The sequence below is a fragment of the Xyrauchen texanus genome, chromosome 23 (assembly GCF_025860055.1).
Source record: "Xyrauchen texanus isolate HMW12.3.18 chromosome 23, RBS_HiC_50CHRs, whole genome shotgun sequence".
Classification (NCBI taxonomy): domain Eukaryota; kingdom Metazoa; phylum Chordata; class Actinopteri; order Cypriniformes; family Catostomidae; genus Xyrauchen; species Xyrauchen texanus.
Window position 1 is genome coordinate 2117929 of NC_068298.1, and position 11225 is coordinate 2129153.

The following is an 11225-nucleotide window of genomic DNA, read 5'->3' on the forward strand; positions in this document are numbered from 1 at the left end:
ATTGAAAGAAATTGTAAATATTTACATTATTTTTAAGTTTGTTATGCTGATTTAATCAAATAACATTGTAATACAGTAAGACATGTTTGCATGCACATGGAAATTAGAATTTGGGAGGGAAACATGCTTGTCATAATAATAATAATGTTTCTAATAATAGACTTAATTATTATTATTATTTGTGCAAAATATTTATTTATATTTAGGGTCAAATGTGACGGACATGTTTCTGTGAGAAAACAATTGAAATGGTTATTTACTCGATTTTAAAGCAAAAGTGACTCATCAGCACCAAAAACTTCCATTTACTCCACTGTGTTTACAGTCTGTCTTTGTAATCCTCGTCAAATATTCTCTTTTTATTATAATTAAAGACTTCATAAATGACTAATCACACTGAGGCACCAGTCCAGGCAGTTATTCATGATCCAGTAGGTGTCAAATATTGTACATAGCAAAGCAAAACAGTGGTGATACAGGCACTTTAAATATACTGTCATACAATACAACTTCAAAATCACTAGTTAGTGAGGCCACATCAAAAGCAGTACGCAAAACAATTGAGAAAATATTACGCCGTGTTTCTTCATACGCTGAGATTCATTCTTTCAAAATTAAAATACTGTGTGCTTATTCACAATAAACTGTGTTTGCGTGTCATCCGTGTAGTGCAATATGAACGTTCAGTGTCGCTGAATCCGTGTAAACATTTGAAACTGTTTATCCATCTGGTTTAAAGACTTCTCAATATTCATCTTTGATGTTGCTCGATGTATTGTCTGTCATCAAACCGTTGGTGCTGGAAACCATGGCGATGTTGCTGTGGACGGGCACATTGGACGTAGAGCTCTCTTGGGCCTGTTGAATTCGCTTTTTGTTCATTTTTCTTTCTTTAGCTCGTCTGTTTTGGAACCAGATCTTCACCTGCCAATCAGAGAGTTGAGGTCATTTACACATCTGTAACAGCTGATGTGGAATAATGGCTACAGTTTCACTTGCTATCTACAAAGGTCTCTAGGCTGAATGTAGTGCATGCAGTGCTGTATTCAGTAGTAAGCGAGTATTAGCTTCTGAACACAAATGCATGTTCTGGGTGAAAATAATACAGTATATTAGTACTGCAAGTGAAATAGCATGTTATAATATAACTGTGATACTTTAAACGAGCACTATTGCGAAGCCAAAATGCAACATCCATGCAGAAGGACGCAGAGGTTGCACAAGAGTGCAGTGCATTCAGAAAGTATTCAGACCCCTAAATTTTTTCACATTTTGTTATGTTGCAGACTTATGCTAAAATGCTTTAAATAATGTTTTATTTTTACATCAATCAACACTCCATACCCCATAATTTATTAAAAAGAACAAATTTAAATATCACACTGACATAAGTATACAGACCCTTAAATCAGTACGTTGTTGAAGCACCTTTGCCAGATCAAGTCTTTTTTGGGTATGAAGTAACAAGCTTTTGCACACCTAGATTTGGGGATTTTCTGCCATTCTTCTCTGCAGACCCTCTCAAGCTCTGTCAAGTTGGATAGGGAGCGTTGATGGACAGACATTTTCAGGTCTCTCCAGAGGTGTTCGATTGGGTTGGGCCATTCAAGAACATTCACAGAGTTGTCCCTAAGTCACTCTTGCATTGTTTATTGTCTCAGCTGTGTGCTTTAATCTGAAGTCCTGAGCACTCTGGAGCAGGTATTAAAGATATCTCTGTATTTTGCTGCATTCAGCTTTCCTTCATCCCTGACCAGTCCCCAAGTCCCTGCTGCTGAATAACACCCCCACAGCATGATGCTACCACCACTATGCTTCACCCTTGGGATGGTATTGTGCAGGTGATGAGCTGTACCTGTTTCCTCCAGACATGATGCTTGGATTGGAGGCTAAACACTTCAATCTTCATTTCATCATACCACAGTCTGAGAGTCCTTTAGGAGCTTTTTTGTGTGTCTTGCACTGAGGAGAGGCGTCCATCTGGCGACTTTGCCATAAAGCCCAGATCGGTGGAGTGTTGCAGTGATGGTCGTCTTTCTGCAAGTTTCTCCCGTCTCCACACATGATCTTTGGAGCTTTATCAGAGTGACCAGTTTCTTGGTCACCTCTCTTACCAAGGCCCATCTCCACCGATTGCTCAGTTTGGCCGGGCGGCCCGCTCTAGAAAAGAGTCCTGGTTGTTCCAAACTTCCATTTAAGAATTATGGAGACCACTGTGCTCTTGGGAACCTTCAATGAAGCTGGAACCTTTTTTGTAGACTTCCCCAGATCTTTTCCTCGACACAATCCTGTCTCTTATCTCTGCAGGCAGTTCCTTTGTCCTCATGGCTTGGTTTTTGCTCTGATATGCATTTTCAGCTGTGAGACCTTATATAAACAGGTGTGTGCCTTTATAAATCAAGTCCAATCAATTGAATTTGCTCCAATCGTAGTGTTGAAACATCTCTAAGATGATCCAGAGAAATGGGATGCACCTGAGCTAAATTTCAAGTGTCACAGCAAAGGATCTGAATACTTATGTCAATGTGATATTTCACTCTTTTACATCAAAAGTGCAACGCTCTGTCAGTTGATCACACTCGAACAAGCTAACATTAACAAGCAAACGTTGTAGCACTTCTAGTGTTCACTTCACCTGGAAACTGACGTGATATGTACAATGAGCCACATAAAAATCACTTTGCAAAAATGTAAGTATAGTATCGTGATTCTGTGAGACCACATCTGAACAATGGCCATTTGACTTCTGGGAAAATCTGCTGTTAGATGTACCTGGCGTTCTGATAGGCTCAGGGACGACGCAAGCTCCACCTTCCGTCTGATGGTGATATAGTGGCTGAAGTGGAATTCTTTTTCCAGCTCCAGGCGTTGAATGTCGCTGTACACCACTCGGTATTTGTCCTTTGTCCTCGTTTTTCCTCCTGTCATCAGAACACATGTTTTATATTTAATAATGTTTTAATAAATGGTTCCCATGTCTTTTGACCAATACTTTTGTTTGTAAATACTGAATAAGTATTTTTAAAAACGTATGCCACAGTTGCAGAGCTTGGATGGTGCATTTGCACTGTTTGAGTGTGTAATGGGAGGTTTAAGGATGCATGCACCGATTTATCAGCTACCAAACTTTATCGGACAATTATTGACCAAATTAAAACCATGGGCGTGAAAATGCCGATATGAAAATCTGATGGTTAATTACTAATTAATTCCGTAAATTGAATGCACTTTACGAAGTTTTGTTTTTTGTGTGTAAATAAATAAATATCTTCCTAATGAATGAAATCTGAAAAAGTAAAGCATGTTGAATATGTAAAAAGAGTTTTATTGTTAAGAAGTATACAATCTTGTTTATCTTGTATTTATCTTTCATTGTGGCTTTAAACTTCTGGCCTGATCTTCTGAATGTTCAATGGAAATTATAATATTTTAGAATAATAAAATGGACTTTTGTTGAGGTATCTTTCTAAATTTTTTAATGCATAATTCCTATCCAAAACAGTGAACTGGTGGCATAAAAAAGGTGATTAAGTGGCTAACTATCAGTATTGGCCTGTTGTTGTTTTTTTGTGTTAAAATCGATATCTGTATTGGCCAAAACAATTAGCAAAATGGTGCATCCAACAAAGAGCAAAATCATAAACTGTTAAAAGGTTTTATTAATTTCCATAATTTTTCCAGACTTGTAAACCACAATTTTAAAGTGCAATCCATCAATACAGAGATGCACGACTTAATAAATGTATAACTTTCCAGAAAGCAAAAGCAGCCAAGTGTTTTCACAGCTGGTTTACTGACAGACAGACCGATAGATAAGCCGAGCTCTTATTAAAGTGTTTGGCTGTTAAAAAAAAGGAAGGACAGCAGCTAAGATCTCACTTCCTGTTTTCATAATCGCATTCACCATCTAAACAGGCTTTTTGCACACACACAGTGATGGAGAATATCAGTGTGGTATGACGAGCGAAATGGGAAACCACTTGAATATTCCTCCCTCTGTTTTATTTCCTCTTGTGATCAGTTGGTGTTAGCGCTAACCACATAGGCTACACCGCATGCTAGTTCATCTTACACAACCAAACATGATGCAAAACTGACAAATTGTTACACGGCGTCAGTTCAAATTTTTATATAAATATATGCAGATTTATCACTTAATATACACTGAATGTCATTGCATTAAATCACAAGATATGAAAGCAAGAGTGATCTGCATGTCTGAAATGCAACAGAAGTTTTTCTTAGAGCTAACTTCACTTTTCTGGGTAATTTTTTCAATGAATTTTAAGTAAGTGATGTGTTGGTGGCATTCAAACCATTTTAAGTGTGACTTTTGGAGCAACTGTACAGTATATTCATATGAATGGACATGGGAACTGTATTATTCACTCATTTAGCATTTTTAAGATATATATATATTGTTTAAGTGAATCCAGCTTTGCGTGCAGTTGTTGATTCAGGGGCATAGCAACGCACTCTTTCAACAAAGCGATTATGTCCCCCACACTTTCCAAACTAAGCCCATATGTAGTCCAGCTGGTGTATTTATATACAGTATTCTTTGCATTTTGGGCTGACTGAGCGACCATCCATTCATGTTGTGAACCACACACTCGTAGCTGAGCCATCTGTCTGTCCTCCTGGCTTCAACCTTCCTCGACGACACTGGTCAACGCTGAACCGACAGGGTCGATGTGCAGTCAACCTTGTTCGGTGGGGTCAAGCCACCAACCCGAACTGCAGCTGTGGGGAACCAGAAACCACGCAGCGAATTGTCAACGTGTGTCCGCTAACTCATTTCAACGGCGGACTCGAGGCTCTACACTTGGCTGAACAAGATGCTGTTCTGTGGCTGGGCACGCAATGCAAACGCTAAGAAGAAGGAGAAGCGACCATCCAGCCAATCACAGGTGAGATTCATGAGCCGAAACAACCCTATAGCCTTACCATATATTGTTGTCTTTTGATAAAGGTCATGCTCAGCTGCTCACAATATAACGCTTAAAACCTCTACTAAAGTCCCCTGTAGCAGGGCTGGACTGGTAATCTGGCATACTGGGCATTTTCCTGGTGGGCCGACGCACTTTGAGGCCAATCAGGGGCAGACTGGCCATCGGGAGAACTGTACGGGCCGAATGGGCCACGATAAGCTCAAATGAGCCGCCGCCGTAATACAGAACGGCCACAAAACGGTGTCGCGATATGCAGAAAAGGACAGCGAACCTGCTACGCCACTGTGTCCGAACAAATGTTTTGCAATACGGTTGCTAAGGTGTTCTGGGTGGTTGCTAGGTGCCTAAGTGAGTGCGCCCTCAAGTCTTTGTGATATTAGATGTCTTGAGTCGTCCTTCAATGTACTGTAAGTATAAGATTTATTGCGTATTTTAACATCCTAAATCTGATCACTTAGAGGAATAATAGCACACTAAGCCGCATGATTTGAGGTATTCTTCATGTCACTGGAGTGTTAGATGAGCGTTTGTCAGTGATGAAAGTTTCATCAGCAAAATTAATCTGTCCGCTGTTGGTGGAGAACTAGTTAATGCTAGATTGTTTTCACACTTGATTCCGTGTCGTGCTCCAAACCCACGTTTAATTTCACCCGTTCCTCCTGCTCATCTATTTTTATATTGTACTTCTTGGTCCATGCTGTGGTACGATTGCATCATCAACATACACACGACCTTGAGAACTAACAGCAACTGTTTCCCAATGCAACTAGATTCACGAAACATTCTTACCAATAAAATACTTCTTAATACTTCTTTAATAAGAAAGTTCTTAGGATACATAAGAATTTTGTGAATCAGAAACAATTTGTGAATAAAGCAGTTTTTCCATCCCATTTTAAGATCAAAATTGTCACTTTGGGGAAATTGGTGACAAATAGAAATTAAAATGTGCGTTGAAATCCCTGTGGCTCTTTAATTAAATGTAACGAATGACTTGCCATTTAGAACTGCAGCTTAATGTTTGCTGGCCGATATGCTGAGAGTTAGTGCCAGTGGTGGCCCTGGACCCTACCTGCTCCAGGGGGGCCGTATCATGGCTGACCCTGCACTCTGACCCCAGTTTAGTTGGGATATGCAAAAAGAGAAGTGGTGGCTCAGCGGTTGAGTATCTGGATTACTGACCAGAAGGTCAGGGGTTCAAGCCCCAGCACCGCCATGATGCCACTGTTGGGCCCTTGAGCAAGGCCCTTGACCCTATCTGCTCCAGGGGGGTCGTTTCATGGCTGACCCTGCGCACTATTTGTTGAAAACAAATACATTTCACTGTATATATGCAAAAATGTCTGTATAATGTGTGACAACAATAAAGGCTTTCGAGACAGTTACAATAAAACTGAGCATGGATCAGTAAAGAAGAAGCCAATAAAGGAGAAGCCGTACATCATCACTGTCCAGAAGCGCTGCCAAATTCTCTGGGCTCGGTCTCAAATTTAGTAAACCTTTGTTACTCAACACCACTCGCCGCTGCATCCACAGATGCAAGTTAAGACTTTACTATATAAAGGAGAAGCCGTACATCATCACTGTCCAGAAGCGCTGCCGACTTCTCTGGGCTCGCTCTCAACTTTAGTAACCTTGTTGTCAACACCATCGCTGCATCACAGATGCAAGTTAAGACTACTATGTAAAGGTACATCATCACTGTCCAAAGTACTGCCGACTTTCTGGGCTGCCTCAACAATAAACCTTTGTTAGTCACACCACTCGCCCACAGATGCAAGTTAAGACTTTACTATGTAAAGGAGAAGCCGTACATCATCACTGTCCAGAAGTGCTGCCGACTTCTCTGGGCTCGCTCTCAACTTTAGTAAACCTTTGTTAGTCAACACCACTCGCCGCTGCATCCACAGATGCAAGTTAAGACTTTACTATGTAAAGGAGAAGCCGTACATCATCACTGTCCAGAAGCGCTGCCGACTTCTCTGGGCTCGATCTCATCTTAGATGGAGAGTTGAACCACATTTCCACATGTCAAATAGTTATAGAAAAGGCCCATCCATGCTGTTATCAGCATCAAGTCCAAAAGCCAGTGTCTGTATGGGCCAGGGGTGCGTCGGTGCCCATGTCATGGGTAACTTGCACATCTGTGAGAACACCAATAATGCAGACAGATATGTAAATAATTTGGAACAGCATTTACAGCCATCCAGCACCGTCTTTTCCAGGGATGTCCCTGCATTTTCCAGCAGGACAACTTCAAACCACACACTGGCCGGATAAGCGGAGAGAGCGGGTGCTAGATTGGCACGCCTACAGTCCTGACCATCTCCAATTGAGAATGTGTGGCGCATTATAGAGCGCACAATACGGCAATGAAGACCCAGTACAATTGTGCAGCTGAAGACCTGCATAATGGATGAATGGGGAAACCTAAATGCTTAATAAGTGTTATTAGAAGAAATGGTGATGCTTCACAGGGGTAAACACTCGACTGTCCCAACATTTTCAGAATTGGGGTTGTACTTCAGGAGTTCAATTAGAGATTTTGATTTGAGGTCATATCTTCAAATAAAGGGCTGATAATTAAGAGCAGACGTTTGCATGAAATTCACAATTATAGGTGGACAGATAACGAAGGTGGTGGAAATGGCCGATAACCAATTAATCAGCCAAATATTTTATTTGATTTATAGAACGATAAAAAAAGTTCTTAAACATCCCTTACTATGAAGGGCACAGACACAAAGACTACAAGTAATAAAATCCCCAAAACAGTTTATTGTGCCACCAGAATACCAATAATAACCAACAGAAGTCGATGTGAATGATCCCTCAAATTACAAGAGCAGACTTTTGATTTTTACCTAGTGGACGATAAAATCCAACAGACTTGCATTGAAGGATGGTTTCGTGACTTGAGAATCTAGAGACTTGAGGGTGCGGTTTTTGACTTGGGCCTGTAAATACCCTAGAAAACCACACCGCAATGCCCTGGCATAAGAGACAGGTCAACATATCCGATATATAGGGGCTCCTGTAGCTCAACTGGTAGAGCATGGCATTAGCAAAGCCAGAATCATGATAGCATCTCGGTGAAAGCTAGTGGCATTATGATATATTTAGTATATTTTACCCCCCCCCTCTGATCTTTATCATCTCACATCAGCCTTCACTTGTCTGTCTAACGAGAAGTCAGATAAAAAAAAATTACAAATCAACCTTTGAAGCAATGGACATATTACATGTAAAATGTTGCCAGGATTGAACAGAATATTGTTTATGAAAAATTAAAGAATGCTGTACACAGTCAAATAACAGTATAGCACTGCATTATGGGTAATAATGGTGAAAGTCTTTGCACTTCGGTAAGTATGTATGCTATGGCAATGTATTTGGGCAACAAAAATGGTAAAAAACAAAGCAAAGGTGTAAAGTTTTTATTCAGACGTAATAGAAGTCTTAGTTGCATTAGTGTTGTTGTTTTGTTTGAAGTCACCATTATGGTGATCTCTTGCGCTGGCACCTTGGACCTTCTTTATTATTATGTTATCATCTTCCTGCCAGTCAGTTTGTGTTTAAGTAAACACAAGTTGTTGCACTGTGCTACTTGGAAAACAAAACCTAATGTCAGCCTGAATGTCTCATCCTACCTTGCTGTGGCAATAACACATCAAAACATAAAAGCAAAAACAGGAAGTGATATCAGAAAAATTAGTGTTTGATGTTTTTGATGAACTTACAGCATAACATGGTTGTTATGAAGACGTTATCAAAAATGCAACGATGTTGACGATTAACAAATATCGTTTTATGTAAAAAAGTAAAAGCTGAACATTTAAACACGGTCAAAAATAAACCAGTAAATAGTACAAACTCGAAGGAATTGTTCTATTCCTTCGAGTAATGTTAAATGTACGGTAACATTAAATGTACGGTATCGTTAAATGTACAGTAACGTTAAATGTACGGTATCGTTAAATGTACGGTAACATTAAATGTACAGTAACGTTAAATGTACAGTATCGTTTATTGTACGGTAACGTTAAATGTACAGTAACATTAAATGTACAGTATCGTTAAATGTACGGTAACGTTAAATGTACAGTAACGTTAAATGTACGGTATCGTTAAATGTACGGTAACATTAAATGTACAGTAACGTTAAATGTACAGTATCGTTTATTGTACAGTAACATTAAATGTACAGTATCGTTAAATGTACGGTAGCGTTAAATGTACAGTAACGTTAAATGTACAGTATCGTTAAATGTGCAGTAACGTTAAATGTACGGTATCGTTAAATGTACAGTATCGTTAAATATGCGGTATCGTTAAATGTCGGTAGCATACAATGTATAGTATCATTAAATGTACAGTATCGTTAAATGTACGGTAACATTAAATGTACGGTATCGTTAAATGTACAGTAATCGTTAAATGTACAGTATCGTTAAATGTACGGTAACATTAAATGTACAGTAGCGTTAAATGTACAGTATCGTTAATTGTACAGTAGCGTTAAATGTACAGTAACATTAAATGTACGGTAGCGTTAAATGTACAGTAACGTTAAATGTACAGTAATCGTTAAATGTACAGTATCGTTAAATGTACGGTAGCGTTAAATGTACGAGTAGCGTTAAATGTACAGTAACGTTAAATGTACGGTAGCGTTAAATGTACAGTAACGTTAAATGTACAGTATCGTTAAATGTGCGGTAACGTTAAATGTACGGTATCGTTAAATGTACGGTATCGTTAAATGTTCGAGTAACGTTACAATGTATAGTATCATTAAATGTACAGTATCGTTAAATGTACGGTAGCGTTAAATGTACAGTAACGTTAAATGTACAGTATCGTTAAATGTACGGTAACGTTAAATGTACGGTATCGTTAAATGTACAGTATCGTTAAATGTACGGTATCGTTAAATGTATCGAGTAACGTTACAATGTACAGTATCGTTAAATGTATGGTAGCGTTAAATGTACAGTAACGTTAAATGTACAGTATCGTTAAATGTACGGTAGCGTTAAATGTACGGTAACGTTAAATGTACAGTATCGTTAAATGTACGGTATCGTTAAATGTATGGTAGCGTTACAATGTATAGTATCAGTTAAATGTACAGTATCGTTAAATGTACGGTAGCGTCAAATGTACAGTAACGTTAAATGTACAGTAACGTTAAATGTACAGTATCGTTAAATGTATGGTAACGTTAAATGTACGGTATCGTTAAATGTACAGTAACGTTAAATGTACAGTATCGTTAAATGTATGGTAACGTTAAATGTACAGTAAAGTTAAATGTACAGTAACGTTAAATGTACAGTAACGTTAAATGTACAGTAACGTTAAATGTACAGTAACGTTAAATGTACGGTAACGTTAAATGTACAGTAACGTTAAATGTACGGTAACTTGCTGCCGGTCCTTTACTCTTTTTATTTAACCGTGCACAAACTGATCAAATGTCCCTTGAATGTACTGTAAGCCGCTCTGGATAAAAAACGGTTAACGGCAAAAATCGGTGCCGATGTTCCTCTGTGGAGGATTCTGCTTGATTTTACAGTTTAATAAATATCTTCATCCGAACTTCAATGCATATTTTGTTATTGTGATTAGACAATCACGTGATCTAAATTGAAGCGAAGGCACGCAAAGAAATGCGAGTATACAGAAATGAGCCTCATCAGCACATTAATGTCTTCTTTCGGCTGCTCCCGTTTGGGGTCCCGTCAGCGGAACATCCGTGATCCGCATGTTTGACTTGGCACAGGTTTTTCGACGGATGCTGTTCCTGATGCAACCCCTAGTGCCTGGGGGACTCTCACTCACACAGACGGGGCAATTTATTCATAAAATAATTGGTATTAAAAAAGAATTATTAGTTGCACAATAAACTGCATCTGTGGATTGGTGTAGCCTCGGTGTCTGCGCACGTCATAGTAATAAATGAACTCTACCTGGCGTCCTCTCAATTCTGCCCAACAAGCACCACTCTAATGGTAACAATGTAGATATATATTAACAATATACACTAATAAGTAGTTATAGTAAAATATGCATAATGTGTTTTCATTGTTAGTGTAATTATTGAGTTATTATTGCATGCAAAAGCAGACATTATGAGTCAAAATAGTTGAACTCTTTCCAAGATTGAAACTCTTTCTCAACAGTGTTCTTCCCTTTTCTCCAATAGTTTTAGCTGACGTGCACAAACACACACACACAAACTCTTGTTCCCTTATCAGTGCACTAAGGTCC

At 38.9% G+C, this 11225-nt stretch overlaps 1 protein-coding gene across 1 annotated transcript in view; it reads right to left on the reverse strand.

The window, feature by feature from the left end:
- Positions 1-408: 408 nt before the first annotated feature.
- The window catches only part of LOC127663425 (homeobox protein CDX-1-like), a 16428-nt gene continuing 5611 nt past the window's right edge, over positions 409-11225 (reverse strand). Inside the window, exons 2-3 of the mRNA XM_052155017.1 lie at positions 2773-2921; positions 409-924 (exon numbers count right to left, since the gene is read on the reverse strand). Coding sequence (XP_052010977.1) covers positions 745-924; positions 2773-2921 — 329 coding nt within the window. The 3' untranslated portion in view covers positions 409-744. The remainder of the gene's footprint in view (positions 925-2772; positions 2922-11225) is intronic.